At 49.2% G+C, this 19496-nt stretch overlaps 1 protein-coding gene across 4 annotated transcripts; it reads left to right on the top strand.

The window, feature by feature from the left end:
* The first annotated feature begins 11246 nt into the window (after positions 1 to 11246).
* Positions 11247 to 19496, top strand: TMEM140 (transmembrane protein 140). Of its 4 annotated transcripts, XM_084633408.1 has the most exons (4): positions 11247 to 11462; positions 14300 to 14385; positions 15835 to 15938; positions 18287 to 19496. In XM_084633408.1, exon 4 carries the CDS (start codon positions 18344 to 18346, stop codon positions 18929 to 18931), a length of 588 nt encoding a protein of 195 aa, XP_084489534.1. In that variant the 5' UTR covers positions 11247 to 11462; positions 14300 to 14385; positions 15835 to 15938; positions 18287 to 18343; the 3' UTR covers positions 18932 to 19496. The 4 variants fall into 4 exon arrangements, with proteins under 4 accessions (XP_084489534.1, XP_084489535.1, XP_084489533.1 ...); XM_084633409.1 differs by lacking the exon at positions 15835 to 15938 and having other exon boundaries at positions 18290 to 19496; XM_084633407.1 differs by lacking the exon at positions 15835 to 15938 and having other exon boundaries at positions 11248 to 11462.

Raw genomic sequence — 19496 nt, forward strand, 5'->3', positions numbered from 1 at the left:
GAACGAGAGTAGCGAGTTATATGAGCTTGCGGTGCCCGGGCTCCAGCAATATTCAGGGCACAGGGGCCCGGCTCCACTAGTGTTCGGGGCTGGATCTCTCTTCCGGCCCAGCCTGGCGCCCCTCACCTGGACCAGCCCCCAGCCCCGCCTGCCGCCCCCACGTGCCTCCCCCAGAGCATCCCTGCCTGCCCCCTGGGCAGCGGGCAGCTGTCCTGCCACTCCGTGCTGTGCTCGCTTGCCCGCCGCTTCCAGCTACAAAAGGGAGCAGCGCCTGTGGCAGGCTGAGGCATTTGGGTGGAGCTTCAGAGGAGAGAGTGTCTGCAGCAGCTCAGGGAGCCCCAGGTGGCTGCTCAGCCTGCTTTGCGCTTTTTCTTTCCCTTCCTCTCCTCTGCTTTTCTTTTCTTTTGCTAGTTTCCCTTCTTTATGGCTATAGCCAGGGCACTCCAACCCCCCCACACACCACGTTTCCTCCTCCCCATCTCCACTCTGGGCTGTTTTCCTGTCTCCTCACTGCAAACAACTTCACTGCTTCTCCTTCTCCCCCCTCCCAGCTTCTTTCCCCTCTGTCTCCCTGGGTGCAATGTAGCCTTCTGCTGCCCTGTGGCCAGCAGGACTTCTCTCTGCACCTCCCGCATCATGAGCAGCTCCTTTCAGGGCTTCTCCCGGGATGCAGCTGAAGTTTCTCCCCCACCCTCCCAATCTCTCTCCGGAGTTGAGGGTGGGGAAAAGTTTGTTGACTGTCAGTTTCCCCTCTGAACTCTTGTTGCTCTTGTTTTTGAATGAGGATTTCTTGCTCCGGGGAAGTGTAACTCCCTGGACCTGAGAGGAGCCCTAGGAGCATGGGCAGTGACAGTGGTGCAATAGAAGGAAACTGTTAAACACTTACTGTTTCCAGTCCATTTTTACATTATTTTAAAAAATATAGATTGTCTTACAAGGCAGGTGGGGGGGGGGGGCAGGACTTGGACCCATTCTGGGCACCACCAAAAATTATACAAACCTGACTGCCCTCTCCTGGAAATGTGTATCTGTTAGCGTTGTGGAAAATATTCATGCTCACATGAAATGTGGGTCAGATAATGGAGAGCCCCAAAAGGATATTTACTCGGCTTTATACCACAACAAACACAGCCTCCCTGTGCTGTGGGAATGTCACAGTAACAAGCAGCATCCAAAGTTTATAGATTTGACTCCCTCCTTTTGTGTACTGAGCAACACGATATTGTAAGTAAACAGGATAATGATGTAACTGTAGCTGCTTTGGCTGTATCCTGAGCCAGTAACAATCTCAAGATAGCTCATTTCAGTTCGAAGCTTCAAACCTTTACACACTCACTCCATGCATGTGAGTAGTGAGATCGGTATATGAAATGTTAGGGCCTTATCCTGTAAAGACTTACAAACATGAGTAGCTTTATAGCCTTTGCACAGAAAGTTCACACTTGCTTCTCTCCAGCTGGCAGTTCCAGCAGGTTTTCCTGCAGTTGAGAGAAAACATGAAGTGGGTTAGGTCCAGCATGCAAATGTTGCTGACAGTATTGATACCTCACCAGGATAACAAATTACAGTACCAGTTTAAAACGATGGTACATTTACTAGGAGGTCATGCCCCGCCCCCCACACACTCCTCACTGGCCTTGACTCACCCTACCTCCAGGTATAGCAGCCTCAACAGCAGTGGCAGATTTGTGGCTGTTACCCACACACTCTAGGGCACCTACCTTTACTCAGTTCCTAGGACTCGAGGCATAACCTGGTTGATTTACACACCTTCCCCCTTTCCAAGTTCCTAGGGCTCTGGGCAAAAGGCACCTACCCTTACTCAGTTTCTAGGGCTCAGGGCCACCCATACCCAATTCCTAGGGCTCCTGGCATAATCTGGTTCATTTAAGTACCCACCCTTACCCATTTCCTAGGGCTCAGGGCATACTCTTCTGTGCGTTTCCAGGATCTTTTTACCAGTGAAAGAGCTTCACACAGTAATATCCTTGTCCTCTATTTATGAACAATTACCAAGCAAAATACACATGCTAAGCATACAATGCTATGCTCGCCAATCCTGATCACACAGTTAGACTTTTCCTGTTGCCCAGGCAAGTTCAGTCTCATCTTGGTTCTGGTTGCTTCACATCACAGTCATGCAGAGGATTCTTTGCAGCTCTGCTCTCAGGCTGTGTCTTCGGGGGTGAGTCCTTCTTTCAGGTCTTTCCTTCCTATTATTCTTTTCCCTTTTCCTTTTTTTTTTCCTTCCCAGCTGGTCTCCATCTTGGACCTCAATTTATCTAGTGAAACTTGAGTTCTGCTTAGCTATACCTTAACCAATCATTTTACGAAAATATTAGAAAATAATTCTTTGACCAATCCTAACATATTGTGAAATAATTTTTTACCCATTCATATCCCACCATCTTAGTTGATTTAAATCTTGTAAAATTAATTATGCAACAGAAACAATCAAAGAAGTAGACAGAAACCATAGAGATAAACAATATAGATTTCACACCTACAACTGTTGATAACTGATTCCTTGCCAGGTAGAGTGCCAACAAACAAAGTTTTCTTGAAACATCTTAGGAGATTCCTTTCTTATCTGGCGATGGTGCTTTCTTACCAGCCCAATATTACAATGTTTTGACATAATTTAGAAGGAATGTGAGGATGTTACCTCCTGAGTCTTGGCACATGGCTGCTGCTCTCCTACTATGGCTGCAGAAAAAGGCCTCAGGGCAAGGTACCTGGGAAATTCTGCCTCCATCAGAGGAACACAAACCCAGCCTCCTTGGAAAACAAATAGTGAAGCAAAGCAAACAGTAAAAGATATGGCCAACAATGACAATAAGTAAAATGTAACATTTCTAAGTCACCTACCTCCTCTGCTGATTCCAGGTGGTTATTGTGGCCTTCACTGAGCCAGGACCTGCTTTGCTGATACACCTCAAGCCTAAATGCATGGAACATCCCCTTTTTTTCTTAATCCAAAGCATCATCTGAGACAAATCAGCATTTTCACTTGTGATTTGAAACAGGATTGGAATTCAGGTCTCCAGTGGTGAAAGGACAATGTAGTAACGCACCCTGTTCTTTTTCCAGCCTCCTCCTGTTGTATATGCCCTTTATTTGGGGAATATTCTTTCATGTCACTTGTTTTATACATGCTTCTATTGCACTTTTATATTCTCTAGTTACTGGTCTTTTTCTTAGGCCTTGTCTACACCTGCAAGTTTCTGCGCAGTAAAGGAGCTTTCTGCATTGTAACTCCTGAGATGTACACACTGCCAAGCCACTTAGTGCACAGAAACTGTGCAGTTGCAGTGCTGTAAAAAACCCACCCCGAGGAGAGGCGTACAGCTTTCTGCACTGGGGCTACAGCGCTGCGATGCCAGTATAGACACCTGGTCGATTACAGCACTTGGATTGGCCTCTGGGAGGTGTCCCACAATGCCTGTTCTTGCCTCTCTGGTTATCGGCTTGAACTCTACTGCCCTGCCATCAGGTGATCCACCGTGAGCCCCACCCCATACATTCCTTGGGAATTTTGAAAGTCCCCGTCTTGTTTGCTCAGTGATGCGTGCAGTGGTCTCAATGCATCTTTCCAGGTGATCATGCAGTCCCCCACTTGGAGCAATGCAGAGCTGCTGGACCTCATCAGCATTTGGGGAGAGGAAGCTGTCCAGTCCCAGCTGTGCTCCAGCCATAGGAATTATGTGTGACGTTCCCCTCTGGTGTTATCCAGACCAGTGATCTGCTAGGTGACTCCAATTCTTGACTCTGGGAGCCAGCCTTACCCTGCTCTGCTGTGAGAACTCCCACTCCTGGGCTGTTCATGCACAGCCTCTGGCATGTAAACTGCTCCTTGGATTGTGCAACCGAATGATACTAGCCAATATCTCCGGTCCCAGACACAACTCTAGGAACCTCCATCTTGCAGTGTCCAGTTATGCCTGCTGGATACTGCAAGCTTATATGAGTTCATCAATTTAACAAAGAAATTGATATGCACCAGGCTTGTTATCCCAAGGGGAGTCTCTGACACACTTCAAACCAAATGCACTGCTTCACGTAGAATAAACAAACAAATTTATTAACTATGAAAGATAGATTTTAAGTGATTATAAGTCAAAGCATAACAAGTTGGATTTGGTCAAATGAAATAAAAGCAAAACACATTCTATAAGTTGATCTTAATACTTTCAATGCCCTTACAAACTTAGATGCTTCTCATCACAGGCTGGCTGGTTGCTCTTCAGCCAGGCTCTCCCCTTTGATCAGCGCTTCAGTCACTTGGTGTGATGTCTATAGATGTAGGTGGAAGAGAGAGAGAGAGCATGGCCAATGTCTCTCCCTTTTATCATGTCCTTTCTTCCCTCTTGGCTTTGCCCCCACCCCCCATCCCCTGCTTCAGAATCAAGTGAGTATTACCTCATCGCGGTTCCAAACTGACCAAAGGAAGGGGGGTGGCTCCCTCAAGAGTCTAACAGATTCTTTTGTTGCTGCCTAGGTCAGCGTCCTTTGTTCCTGTGAGGCTGGGCTGGGTTTGTCCCATACCTGCCATGATGAAGTGTGAACTGCCTCTCTGCTCTTGGAGAGTTTTTGCCTGGGCTTATTTTAAGCCATGAGGATACATTTTCACCCTCATAACTACTTACATGAAATTATAACCTATAACATTGCTATAACATTACTGTAACAATTACTATAACATCACTATAACAACCATGCCCAGTGCATCATGAACCTTCTGAAGACACCCAACGTGACAAACTTTGCATTGGATACCACACAATCATTTTATAAAGATGAACATGGCTGTGTAGAGTGTTCCCCTGAGGTACAGAGCTTCACTTCATTATACCTATGGACAGATTTCATGATGCGTGACAGAAAGGGACCATAACTGGGACACACTGCAAAGCAGGGTCAAAGTGAAGGCACTGCAGAACACCTACCACAAGGCATGGGAGGCAGATCACCTCTCCAGTGCTGCACCCATGAGCTGCTTGTTCTACAAAGAGCTGAACGCGATACTCGGTGGCGACCCCACCTCCACTGCGAAGGCCATTGTGGATACTTTGTTGGGTCACATGGCAGTCGAGGGTGGACCAAGCCAAGAGGAGGAAGTCTTGGATGAGGGTGTGGAGGGGGACCCAGAGGCAGAGGATGACTCAGAGGTCAGAGATGCATGCAGCCTGGAGCTCTTCTCTACTCTGGGGGAGGCTAGCCAGTCACAGCTGTTGGATCTTGGCAAAGTGCAAACAGGAGAGGAGGTCCCTGGTAAGTGGCTTTGATTTTGGGACTCGCTGAAGCAAGTTGTTGAGGGCAGGAGGGTTGCAGAAAGCAGGATTATGTCTGTATGATGCGCGTACTACCACATGCCTAGTCTGAGTGGGGGAACAGGGTGTTGATTGACTCCCTCACTTCAAGGGAATCTGCCTCAGAGATCTCCAGGAAACTCTCATGGAGATACTGGGCCATCTGCTGCCGCAGATTCTTTGGCAGAGCTGCTTTGTTTCTTGCCCCATTAAGGGTAACTTTCCCACACTACTCTGCCATCACTGGGGGGACCATTGCTGCACACAGGTGAGCCATATAAGGGTCAGCATGGAAGCCGCAGTCTTGGAGAAGATCATCCCTTGATTCCCTGCTCAACCTCAGCAGTGAGATATCTTCCATAATGAACACAGCCTGTGGAAAATGTGGGGACAGGAATGATTATAGGGACCCCACTATAGTGCTGGCTCTCCCCAAGAGCTAGGTGCCCAGTGTACAGTATGGTCCTGGAACACTGATTTCCTCTGCCCCTGTGGTTACTCACCATTTTGGGGGTCTTGTGGCTCATGTGTGCTTGCCTGGGGTCAGCCAGTTAGTGACAGGTATGTGCATAGTGTCTGTCTTTTAAATCAGCGGTCTGTGTACTGCAAACAATTACTGCTTCTGTAAAACGTTGCATTTTGGCTTCACAGATATTACCTTGGGAGCCCAGTCTCCCTCTTTGTTATCGCCAGCTGAACGGCTGCGCAGAATTAGAAAGCGGCCACGAAGAACTAAAGAGGACTTTCTGCCTGATGTCACGATGCACTCGGCGGCCGGAAAACAAGAATCGAAGGAGTGGTGGGACACCAAGAAGAGGGACCAAAAGGGGAATGAGATGTGCCAGAACGAAGCCACGGAGCGGCTGTTAAATGTTATGGAGCGCCAAGCGGACATGCCTCAGGCGCTACTAGCATGCCTGCCCTCCCCTGCAGCCGCTGTCGCAAAACTCTTTCCCATGTGCCGCACCCTACAATGCCAACACACTCTTATCAACCTCCTGGCTCCAGTCTCTACCCGCAGCATTCCACTCCTCCCTCCCCACAGTCCAGTACTGTGGACTCCCACTACCCACTACACTCAATGCTCATCCCTCTGCAGTTTGGCCCTGCTGAAGTACAGCACCCACTGCATTATACTCCAGAGGTGAAGGCTAGACATGATTCCTGGATGTACACAAATCTTTAGGCATCCCAAAGGCCCCCTCCTCCTCCTTGGACATTCCCTTCCCCCATCCCCCTCTCTGCTGATGTATTTTTTCTTTTGACTCTCCCCTCTTGTTGTTGTCTCTTTATAAAAGAATTGTGTTTGTTTGGAAGCAATCTTTATTCTATTAAGTGAAAGCAAAAAGAGCACTGCAAAGCAACATACAATTATGTTAAGGCCCCTCTTGCATCATGTGGATCAATCACCTCCTAGCATTACAAGCACTGCAGTCCCAAGTATAGCAACAAATATTAGTGGCTTTCAGCTTCAGATTGCTGCCTCAAAGCATCCCTGATCCTTATGGCCCCACGCTATGCCCCTCTAATAGCCCTGGTCCCTGGTTGTTCAAATGCAGCCTTCAGACGCTGAGCCTCAATGGTCCAGTCCCGAGTGAAGCTTTCATCCTTCCCTTCCCAAATATTATGGAGTATACAGCATGCGGCTATAAGTATAGGAATATTGTCATCGGCCAGGTCCAGCCTCCCATATAGGCAGCACCAGCAGGCCTTTAAACAGCCAAAAGCACATGCAACAGTCATTTTGCACTTGCTCAGCCTGTTGTTGAACCGCTCCTTGCAGCTGTCAAGGTACCCATGTTACCCAAAATTGGGCCAGCTAGTAAGCTTAGGGAGGACTAATGACCCACCAGAAAGCAGCACATTTATTATACTGATAGCTAAGCTCGAAAGAAGGGGGAGGGTCACACTCACATACTCACACTTCCAGGACAGGCACGGCACTGGAGATGTCAGGAACCTTCAAGATAAGTGTCCCACAGCACAGCGATGGATGGTGCAATGAAGGTAAGTCTTCCCAAGGCATGATGGAATGCAACGCGGTGAACCACTGGCCAGGCGGTCCGGGCAAAGGACTTTTACAGGAGGTACAATCTTGTGAGTGCACTCCTGAGCACATGGCCCCTTCCCCTTTTAAGGACCTGCTCCTCATAGCCTGCAGCTAGAAATGACTTGGCCACGTCTGGTTGGTCACACTCCACCTCGGGCAGTGTCCATGCATTGGGTGTGTGAATGCTGCCTAATTAGAGTCCCAGACACCTTGTCTACTTGGGAGCTCTTCTGATCTTCCAGCTGCTTAAGCAGCCCATTCATCCCACAAGCATTCCAGGAGGGAGGAGGAGGGGGAAAGCCACTTCACAGGTATTCAAAGAGGGAGAAGAGACAAAAGGGGGAGGAAGGTATAACAGACCTTTTGAACAGACCAGTTATACAGAGCATACAGATCACCACTGCTCTTACAACACTCAGCCCTTTGATCTGTGGTCATTACAGTAGTTGTTGTCATTGTAGGGCACAGGTGATCTGTTGCAAACGAACCAAACAATCATAACCAGGTGAATATAAAATAAACCATTACAATTACAATAATTGAGTACATCAACAAACAAAATGAGGCTCAAGTTTGATGCTGCAATAGCCATCAAACAATAAGTCACTGAGGTCAGGACCTCTTAAAGTACACACAACAAATAAGATTTGTAGGAGTACCACAGTTGTCCTGCAAGGTGAAACTGATTTGGAAGATACATTGTAACAGAGAACTTGGTGAAATTGCTGATACTTAAACTAACATGTAGTTGCTAAAATGTTGCAGAATCCCCTGTTACTAACAGTTCTTAAGAGTTCTGGGGGCAGGAGGTGGGGGGAAACAAATCCAAAACCGGAAAGATGGGGCCCTACAATTATGGGCCAAGGTCAAAATGGGTGATAATGAAATATGGGGGCCCATGAACTACCCTTCAGGGCTTGGGGAAGTAGAACCAGGGTGCATAGAGGAAAGTGTGGGATTAACAATACAAGAAAATGTAACTAACAATACAAATGTATCTATAACAAAAATCAACAACAAAATGATTATTAGAGAACCTAACAAAAAATAAATCTGATGCATTGGGGACCAAAGTCTTTTGGATAGAGGTGGATGTGTTAGATAATTTGGTTGGAGAGGGGGGAAGTAGAGAGAGGAAAAGGTATTTATCCTGTCTAGTGTAGCATCCCCTCTTTCTCTGGACCCAGTGCTAGCACAAGACGCCCACTAGAGACAGACACAGAACACTGAACACAGACTTTGTCATGACACTAGAACCATGGCATTTCTATAACTCTTCAGCTGGTACCAGCTCCCCTGATGTTCCGGTTTGGAGGCTGAAAGATAGAAGCTTAGAAACAAATTAGCACCATGCTCCCACCGCGGCAGACCCTGCTCATTTGAGTTGTCTGCAGTGTACCCATTTTCCCTCCAGGGTTTTATCTATTATATACACTGTTGTTCCTGCCCTGTTCACCACCATATAGGATCCCTCCCACTTTGCCTGCTGCATGTGGGCTGGGAGACCCTGGGCAATCAGTCTCAATTCCTCCAGAGGAAGGGCTATTTGAGCTATGGTCGGGGGTACCTGCTCTCCCACTGTAGCAGCCACATTCCAGACACACAAACATGCCAGAAGAGCCATTATCTCTACGAACCAGACGGGGTCTTCCCCAGGCACAGCAGCTGCTGAGACAAACTCTGCCAACAATGTGCTCAGCCGCATGGCAGGCACCATCCCCACCAACATATCAAAGATACTGTTGTGTGCGGCATGACCAGCTTGCTGCCAAGCTGCCCCTGCTAAATCTCCTCCCGACCCGGACGCGGCTTTCAACGCCAGCTGGGTCTCAGCTAGGTTCAGTCACCATATCCCGGGCCCACCCGCTGAACCTGGAACACGAGGGGCCACCCGGGGTTTTTGCTAACTTTATTGCTTGTGCAGGAGTCAACTCGGTCTCTGCTACAATGTGTCCAGTACTTGGGGGTGCCCCACCACCTGCGGGCACAGGCCCATAGTTTCAGACCGCTCTTCAGACCACTGCAACATGGTGTCTGGGGTCCGGCCATCAGGGTTCTGGATCCATGGGATCCAGATTATACCAGATATTCCTGTCCCAAACATCATCTGGTCCCACACACACCCTGGGCTTTCACCCCAGCAGCAGCAACCCAGGCTGAATAAGCCCCCCAGACACTATTCTCCCAGGCAGACCCCTCCAGGAACAATACTTTGTAGTTTAAGGAATAACTCAACTACCACTTGTGATGTGTTGGTCAGAGTGAGCAGCATATTGGTCAGCAGTTTGGGATCCATTCCTGCAACCCGCAAGAGGCAGGGCAGGGCGCACAGTATGCAAACTGTTGAAAGATGGCACCAAATGCGGACGGAAGCACAGGGATTGCTGGGATGAGAAGCAATGCATCATGGGGCACTGGGACAGGATCCAGGATGCCCTGCGACCCCCTCCACCTTCCCACATGTGACTCTTAGTGGCAGAAGAGGAAGAGGTGCTCTGTGGGATAGCTGCCCAGAGTGCACCACTCCAGATACCGCTGCAAGTGTCGCAAGTATGAACACACTATTGTGCAGGCAGCTGTCAATGTGAACACACAACAGCGGTTTCCGTTCAGCGCTCTCTGAGCGGTGCTGTAACTGCCTGTGCTGTAACTCTGCCAGTGTAGACATGCCCTTAGATCTTCTTCTTTAGGTCACTGTTAAATAGCTCCCAGTCTAGGCTGTCTGAATTCTGATCATGGTGAGCTCAGGGTGCTTTCTTCAACAAATTTGTGTACAAATTTGAGTCAAAAAGGTGAATTAATATTTTTGCTTCAAGGCACTTAATTCTTCCACTTGTGTGTGTAAATGATCTGTTAGTGTGAATGGGGAACAGGTTAGAATTCCATTTCATAGTCCATGCTCATTCTACACTGTAAGCAAATCAATTCTGTGTATATTCTTTGCTGTGACTAATGATCCCAAGGTCCTAAAGCTAAAACACCCTCTTTTTACCACTCTCTGATTTTGCATAGTTTTGGGTGACTTGATGAAGACTGGAAGTATCAGAGTTCAAAAAGCTGGTGTAATTGCTGCTTTTTTCTGGGGCTCTGATCTCATCTCCTGACTGATTCTGTTGAAGGTAAAAATAATCTGTACACTTATTTACACAATCTGAGCACTTTAAAAAGATTCTAGAACTAATCCTCGGCACAGTTCTTTGAGGTAGGTATTGTTCTCCTTCATGTCATTGCCTCCACACCACACTAGTTACCTGCCTAGCCACATGGAACTTTTCTGAGAAATAGTTGGCAGATAGCCGCTGTGTGGTGTGCACAGTTCCTAAGAGACCGAGAATTTCATAGACAATGGGTGTGTTTGTGTGTGTGTGAAGGGCAGACACTCAGAACCACCAGAAGCTATACTGAAAGTTGGGATCTGAAGGAAAGCGGGTCAATGTGAGTCAGGAATCAGGTCAGGGCCTATACTAGAAAAGCTAGAATAGTATAGCTATAGTCCAAACCCTCCTACTGTGAACACAGCTTATACCAGCAAAAGTGCTTTTGCCAGCATAGCTTATATCTGTTCCCCAAGCAAAATAAGGTACCCCAGCAAAAGCACTTTTAGGCCAGTATAACTATCTAAACTAGGGCTTTTGCTGGTATAGAAAAGTTGTAAAAGCATCACAACCATAACTGACATTGCTATACTGGCAAAAGTTTCTAGTGGAACCCTGCTTTACTCTTAGCAAGTAACCCCCTTTTTAGTAGCAACCGAGGAAATAAATGCAAATCTGCCTGAGCACCCCAGCTACGTGGTAAGTTTGTCTTGTAAATCAGTCAACAATAGGGCGTGGGATTGGGAACATTCATCTGACCTAGAACCATTATTGTGTGGGAAGTCCCAAACAATCAAAATGAAAGTGAAATCTGCTGTGTTGTGGCAAAGATTATCAGCATAACTACATAGCTTCAGAGGAGGACAGGCTCAAGTTTTGCTCTCACACTCTATCCGAGACAGGGCTGTTGAACCGTACTAAAGAGGATAAACTGAACAAGACTTCAAGTGCTTCCTCTTGCTGGTGTTTCTTTTCGGGTTCAGCAATCAGCACAATGGTGGTCCTCATGTAAGTACCCTTCTGGTGGGCTGGGAGCAATGTCACTTTGAGATTATACTGTGCATGCAAAACACAGAGTCCATTCCTTCCTGAGTCTTTTAAAGGGACACTATCAACTTAAAAACCCTACTTCTGTCTGAATTGTTTACCTATTGCTGTTATATATGGAATGCCTAAAATCAGTCTAATGCAAAGAGATCCGGGAGAAATATATTTATTTTTTCAGTTTGATTCCTTTGTGTATTTGAGAGCATTATGGGTATAGTTCATTTCATCATAGTCAGTTTCCCCTGTTGTTTACTCGGTGAATTTGGCAGTACTCTCTGTTTGGTCAGCTTCCTTTGTTGTTTGCATGAGATTTTTGCCCAGCAAGAGGGGAGAGAAAGCAAAAATTTTAAATGGGAAAAAATGTGACTGAAAAGAATCACAGAAATAGGTAATTGGGCTCCAGAGAGTAGGTGAAGCACCTGAAACTACTTTCCACGCTCTCTTTTTGCAATGGATTAGATTTCCACTTGAGGATGTCAGTTGAATTGATTGAGAAAATAAAAATTTGGTTATCTGCATTTGTCCTATTAGTATATTACCAAATGTCCCTATCAGTTTTCACATCTCCTCGGCCTGATTTTTCTCTCGCACTAGGGCAACTCATGAGCAACACCATTGATTTCAGTGGCGTATTATAACCATGAAAAAACAGAGTAACTGAGAGCATAATCAGCCCCCATTATTTTTAGTTTTCATGTTACAAGTGATCGTTAAGGCCCAGATCTACAAAGGGGTTTAATTCTGGGGTTTAGATCCAGTGTTGGATCCACTGTGATCCAGAACCCACCCCCCCAAATCCTTTAGGCACCTAATCTCATTCCCACCTACATGTTCAGAGCAAAAGTTTCCTCATCTCTGTTATACCAATAAAATAAAAACCAGCAGGATCTTATTAAAGGGGAAAAGGCAAAAAGCCACATTTATTGTGAATACAGAAAGAATCATAGTAAGCAGTTAGTTATAGCTATAACATTCCATTCAATTTCATATTTATTCACACACACACACGGGTTCTGCAAAGTTGTTATCATAGTTACCAGCCTTAGAGTTGCTCATGCCAAGCCACTGGCCAGGTGGCCTGGACATGAGGGAGCAGGGCCTTGTCAGATGCTCATCTGATGCTCCTGGAAGTTGGTTTGCAGAATCAGACCCCAAAATTCTCACTTTCTAGAGTCCATTTTTATAGGAATTTCTTCCTATGCCAGTCTATGGGAATTGCTTCATCATGCTGCTGCTGAATCAATCAGCAGATGGCACATTCCTGACAGCTCCGTGTTGCCAGATGTTATCTTGTTCTTTGGTTCTCCCATTCTTGAGGCTGTTGGGTGGATTCCAGTCTGCCCTCCGGGGGTCCTCTGGTTATTTCCATTTGATGCCTTCTTCAGCCGATGGACACTGGATTCACTCCGCCACCAGCCTTGCACACCCACCTCCATCATCAGCCACTGGACCCCCCCACTGGTGGGCGGGCGGCTGGTGAGCAAGGATCCGGCCAGCAGCAGGACTTGCCAGTACTGATTGAGGGGAGGCAGAAAATACAGGACAATTTGCCCATTTTTAAGAGAAAGTCGGGACACCTGTTGGAGGGCTTAAATACGGGACTGTCTCTTTAAAAACGGGACGTCTGGTCACTCTACCTTTCGGGGTAGGAGGGAGAGAGTGGGGCTGGTGCCACCCGATCACTGCAGGCAGAAAGTGGGGAAGGCTGCGCTCCTGCCAGATGTTACCCATCCAATTCCTGTGTATTGATGTCAGTACGTCAGCTGAAATCGACGTTACCAACCTCTAGCCTTTAAATCGAATCCAGCCAAGCCAAATTATGATCTCATAACTAAATACACCCTCTGTCAGCGCCGGCTGCCACACCAGCCCTCCCCAGGCCACCAGCCCCATGCACACTCCCACGCCAGCCCTCCCCAGGCCGCCAGCCCCATGCACACTCCCACGCCAGCCCTCCCCAGGCTGCCAGCCCAGCGCCCGCTCCCACACCAGCCTTCCTCAGGCCGCCAGCCCAGCGCCCGCTCCCACACCAGCCTTCCTCAGGCCGCCAGCCCCATGCACACTCCCACGCCAGCCCTCCCCAGGCCGCCAGCCCCATGCACACTCCCACGCCAGCCCTCCCCAGGCCGCCAGCCCCATGCACACTCCCACGCCAGCCCTCCCCAGGCCGCCAGCCCCATGCACACTCCCACGCCAGCCCTCCCCAGGCCGCCAGCCCCATGCACACTCCCACGCCAGCCCTCCCCAGGCCGCCAGCCCCATGCACACTCCCACGCCAGCCCTCCCCAGGCCGCCAGCCCCATGCACACTCCCACGCCAGCCCTCCCCAGGCTGCCAGCCCAGCGCCCGCTCCCACACCAGCCCTCCCCAGGCTGCCAGCCCAGCGCCCGCTCCCACACCAGCCTTCCTCAGGCTGGCAGCCCCATGCCCGCTCCCATGCCAGCCAGTCCCAGGCCTCCAGCCCGGCACCCACTCCCACACCAGCCCTTCTCTGGCCACCAGGCTGGTATCTGCTCCCACACCAGCCCAACCCAGGCTGCCAGCCTGGCCCCCGCTCCCTGGCCCAGCTCCTGCCCCACCCCATGACAGGCCCAGAACCCCAAGTCTCATCCCCCTTTGGATGGGGCAGGCTGCAGCAAGAAACCAGGGTCTTTTGGGGAGGGTGACAGTGCATCCCAGGTGGAAATCAATTGGGAACTATTAATCTAGTCAACCAAGTACCTGCCCTGTAGTCTCCCCGCCCCCGGCTCTGGCTTTCACCCACTTCTGAGCTGCTTGCATGGTTGTGTTTGTTACAGTGCACTGGACCCCACTGACAAGCGCAGGAGCACATTCAGGCTTCGCCAGAAGATCTCTAAGCGAAGCATACGGAAGCAGAAGTGAGGTATTGATGATCTAGGGGTAATGCTGAGAGAACTGGGGCCCCTCACCCCAGAAGAGTGGGTGAGCCGGGCTGGGGGGAGGGAAGGGGGTGCCTACACTGTAGGTGCTAAGCCTTTGTCAATGGCAGAAAGATGGCTTGTGGCCTGTTGGTTAGCAAAGAGACCCGCTTACAGGCTCTGAGCACCGTCTGGTTCAGCTCCCTGTCCTGGGCTCTCAGCACAGGGGCTGGAAGCACTGGGGATTCCCAGGAACCACCCGTGCTGCAGCCACGCCCTGAGCACAGCACAGCCCAGCCCAGCCATCTCACCATGGTACACTTAAAACATGGTTTGAGCTTGTGGTTTAGAGGCTTTAACTGTATCCCCTCCCCACGCGATAACCATCAGGCGCTGGGAGACACGAGACAGCACCTGTCCCGCATTGCTCAGTGGTAACAGCCAATGGAGTGGTGATGGCAGGATCCAAAGGGAGTTCAGGGAAGGGGGGAGGGATAGCTCAGTGGTTTGAGCATTGGCCTCCTAAACCCAGGATTGTGAGTGCAATCCTTGAGGGGACCATTTAGGGATCGGGGCAAAAATTGGAGATTGGTGCTGCTTTTTAAGCAGGGGGTTGGACTGGATGACCTCCTGCAGTCCCTTCCAACCCTGATACTCTATGATTCAAAGTCCTCATTGCCAGAACCAAATGTCTGAGGGTGGATCTGTTAAACTGAGTGGTGGATACATAGAGGAGGATACCCCGCCAAGGGAATACACTCCAGGGACTATGCTTGAGGTTCAGATTTTGTCATGGTTATTTTTAGTAAAAGTCAGGGACAGGCTGCGGGCAGTAAACAAACATTCCCAGAAGCCCTGACCTGTTCCTGACTTTTACTAAAAAGAACTGTGACAAAATGGGATTGACAGGGGGACGACTGGAGCCCAAGTGGGGAGGCGGGGATGAGAGCCCAAGCCCCACTGCAGAAGGAGGGGATCTGACACCTGGCCCCCTGTGCCCACGGCAGCTCAGAGCTCCAAAGCCCCCGTCAGCCGACAGACCCAGCCTGCCACCCCGGAGCTGGAAAATGTCACAGAGGTCTCTGAAAGTCACAGAATCCGTAACGTAATCTTATCCTTAACTATGCTTGAAGAGGCAAATGCTCTCTCTCTGAAGTGTTCAAAGCTAAGCACGGCGTAGGCAGGCCCCCGCTCACTCCCAGTCCCTTGTTGATACCTACATGCAGACCCAACCAGCAAGACAACCTTGAGCAGGATGACCAGACAGCAAGTGTGAAAAATTGGGACTGGGTGGGGAATAATAGGAGTCTATATAAGAAAAAGCCCCAAATATCGGGACACTCCCTATGGAATCGGGACATCTGGTCACCCTATCCTTGAGAGGCTGAGGCAGCAGATCTTGCTGATCCTTTTCCCTGCGTAGGCCTGCTTTTACCTCAGCTTTTGTTTTTCAGCCTAAACCACAAGCCACAAAAACACAGCTGAAAGGAAGCTAAGGAGCTAAGAGAGAAGTCGCTAGTGAAGTCCGCCAAGTCAAGCTGAACAAGAGAGACTGCAGGTTGATTCCCATAGCACCTGTCTCCTTGGGGTCTCGGGGCCATAGTCAGATTGTTTAGTTCCCTCCATTGAGATTCAGGAGAGAAAGATAGGCACCTAATTGCCACTTCAGGCAATAGGAATCCCACCTCTTGTGTTGGTTTTCCCAGGATTCATGCTTATTTTCACCAGAACTGAAATAAAAAATGCTTTCCCTGGGAGGAGACAGTGCTGCCAATATAGGCATTTACAGTAAATGACACCAAGGCTTTCACACTATCAAACTTGGCAACTAACTGGCCTAATAACTGACTCCTAGTCCAGCCAAGAAAAGTTTGTATCTAGAAGGTCCTTGACAGAGACCTTTAGGTTGAAGCTAAGGCAACGCTCACCCCTCTCCTCCTCACAGTGACCATTTTGCTTAAGAGCTGCTTCTTTTAGTGTTTGTTTGTTTTTTTCAGATTAAGTCCATAATGTGTCATGGTTATAACTATTGGCACTGTATCAACTGGATCATGTGAGCATGTTTGTCCAGTGAGGCACTTTCACTTTCACTCTTGGTGGCTGGGTACCTGGCCAATAAGGCATGAGTTGAATAGGTAGAGACAATCCATAGCCTTTCTCCCATGGAGCCAAATTCCACCCCCCTCCTTTGGCTGTACGTCCCTGGAGGACGTCAATCTGGGGAGGGGGCGTGTACACGTGTATAAAAGTCAGAACCTGGCCCATTTGCCTTTACTGCTCTTACAAGTGGCTGGAGGAAGCGTGTTGATTATCTCTAGAGTTCCCCTGCTGATGGTGGGTGTCTCTGCTCATTTCCTGTTGTCCCCGCCCCCAGAAATACAGAAGGAGGAGTTGTGGAACAGTGAAATGGGTGTCAGTTTCCAATGTGAGGTTATGCTCTGGTATTCCTGGTCCCTTCCCCCATCCCTGTAAGGTCCCATATTGCTGGGCCTTCAAATGAGGCAAAATGCATGTGACGACCTCCAGTTCTTGGCAGCGTCACTGCGGGGGTGGGCACTGGAAAAACTGAAAATGCCCTAAAGCAGCTTAACTGTGCTGCCCCCTCAGTTCCCTCAGCCTCTGTCTCTAGGATGGCAGCCCTCCAGCAGGGTTACAGTCAGACAAGTGACTCTGCCTCATGTCACAAAGATGTGTGTTCGCCCCTCCTGCTGCAGCCCTGTTTGTCCTCCAGTGAGCACTGCCCAGCCAGCAGAGCTACGGGAGGGGGCCAAAGCCTCTGGGCTGTCTCATACATTGTCAGCCAGACTCGTCCTTACTGGTACTGATGAGAGGAAGGCCGAGCACAGGCTGGGCTGCAGATCGCAGGTGGCATGTGTGGGGCTGGCCAGTAGAACAACCGTCTCCTGGCTCGTCACCGGAACAAATTGGCTGTGGGACTGGTGAGAACAGAACCCTGCGAGGGTATTTCTAGTCACATTTCCAACGGGAGCCCCACTTCACAGGCAGCTGGAATTTTAACCTTTGTACCTGCAGCCCGGTGCCGGGGTCAGGAACTCTTGTTTGCTTCTAGTTTAACGTTTAAATGTTCCCCTGGTTAATTCACAGAATTTGCTCATTTCTTCCCTTGCTTGTTTCCAGAAGAAGTAAAATCCCTATTTGCCACATGCAGGAAACTAACAATGCATGTAACAGCCCCTCATATAAGCAGTCAGCAGCCTTCGAATTTGGGCTCTTGAGCCCACACTACAGACCCCATCCCTTCAGCAACCAAACTGCCCCCTTTAGCAAAAGAAGCAATAATATGATGGGACTGCCTACAATGGCATGTGGCCCACTGGCAACTGCCAGGAGCAAAAATCTCCAACGGCTGGATATGGGACACTAGCTGGGGACGGCTCTGAGTTACTACAGAGAATTCTTTCCAGTGAGTGGGTGTTGCCCACATGCTCAGGGTCTAACTGATCACCAGATCTGGGGTCGGGGAGGAATTTTCTCCAGGGTCAGATTAGCAGAGACCCTGGGGCTTTTTCACGTTCCTCTGCAGCATGGGGCAGGGGTCACTTGCAGGTTTAAACTAGAGTAAATGGTGGATTCATAGTAACTTGAAGTCTTTACGTTTAAATTTGAGGATTTCACTAACTCAGCCAGAGGTGAGGGGTCTATTACAGGAGTGGCTGGGTGAGTTCTGTGGCCTGCAGTGTGCAGGAGGTCAGACTCAGTGATCACGATGGTCCCTTCTGACCTTAAAGTCTCTGAGCACTAGTAAGCTGTTATCCTCTAGTGGACCAGCCATGTGAAGGAGCTACACCACTTCCTCAATCAGTGTGTTACCTGGGCATGGAGGAAGCAGTGGGATTACTGGCATGAACACTGAAACTGAGGGCTCTCCCCATTCATGTCTCACAGCAGGTCTCTTTGAGGACAGTGAGACCGTGGTCCTGAGGAGCTAGTGTGGAAACTAGAATGGGTCTGTTGCAGCAGAAAACTGGGGCGTGCCGGCTCTATTGGACCATGCTCCTCCTGGCTGGAGGGTCCTTTTTCTTGATGCTGTATGCCCTGATATGGAATGCTGGAAACATCATCAACCTGCCCCACAAAAGAATCGGCTTCTACAACTTCTGCCTGTGGAACCAGATGGCTGGAGAGCTGCAGTGCCTAGAATTCAAGGACCTGATGGACAGGGGGGTTGGCCAGGTTGAGCTAGTCCTGGCAAGGCTCTGTGTATACACTGTCCAGGTCCTCTGTAGCTTCTCCCCCTTTTTAATCATACAGGCCCAATGTGCAAACACCAGAGAGGACTGGGAAGTGACCCTTGTGGTGCTGGGCCTCTCGGCTGCACTTCTGGCTGGTGGCCTCAGCTTGTTTCTGCTCCAGACCTGGGTTTGGCTTCACCTCTCTGAACTCAGTGGGGGTTTCATGGCGCTAGCTGGGGCTCAGGCCCTGCTGCTGTTCCAGCTTTTTGCTGCTGCTGTGTATGTCACGTGGCTCAAGGAGGTTCCTGAAAAGGGAAGCCCTTCCCCTGAGAAGCAGGCCCCAGCCTTGCAGGTCTGAAGGCAGAGAGGGAGGAAGATGCAGTGCTAGCTTGTGGGAGCTCCCCAATCAAGTTTTTATCATCATCTACTATTCAACCTATATAGCCTGCTCTTGTGTACTGATCTCCAGCTTTGGGCCATGTCATAAATATAAAGGGAAGGGTAACCACCTTTCTGTATACAGTGCTATAAAATCCCTCCTGGCCAGAGGCAAAACCCTTTCACCCGTAAAGGCTTAAGAAGCTAAGATAACCTCGCTGGCACCTGATCAAAATGACCAATGAGGGGACAAGACACTTTCAAAGCTGGAGGGGGGCGGGGAACAAAGGGTTCGTCCATCTGGGTGATGCTGTTGCTGGGACCAGATCAGGAATGCAGTCTTACAACTCCTGTAAAGTTAGTAAGTAATCTAGCTATAAATGCGTTAGATTTCCATTTGTTTAATGGCTGGTAAAATAATCTGTACTGGATGGAATGTATATTCCTGTTTTTGTGTCTTTTTGTAATTTAAGGTTTTGCCTAGAGGGATTCTCTAAGTTTTGAATCTGACTACCCTGTAAGGTATTTACCATCCTGATTTTACA

This window comes from Lepidochelys olivacea, assembly GCF_965140295.1.
Source record: "Lepidochelys olivacea isolate rLepOli2 genome assembly, chromosome: 1".
NCBI classification, from domain to species: domain Eukaryota; kingdom Metazoa; phylum Chordata; order Testudines; family Cheloniidae; genus Lepidochelys; species Lepidochelys olivacea.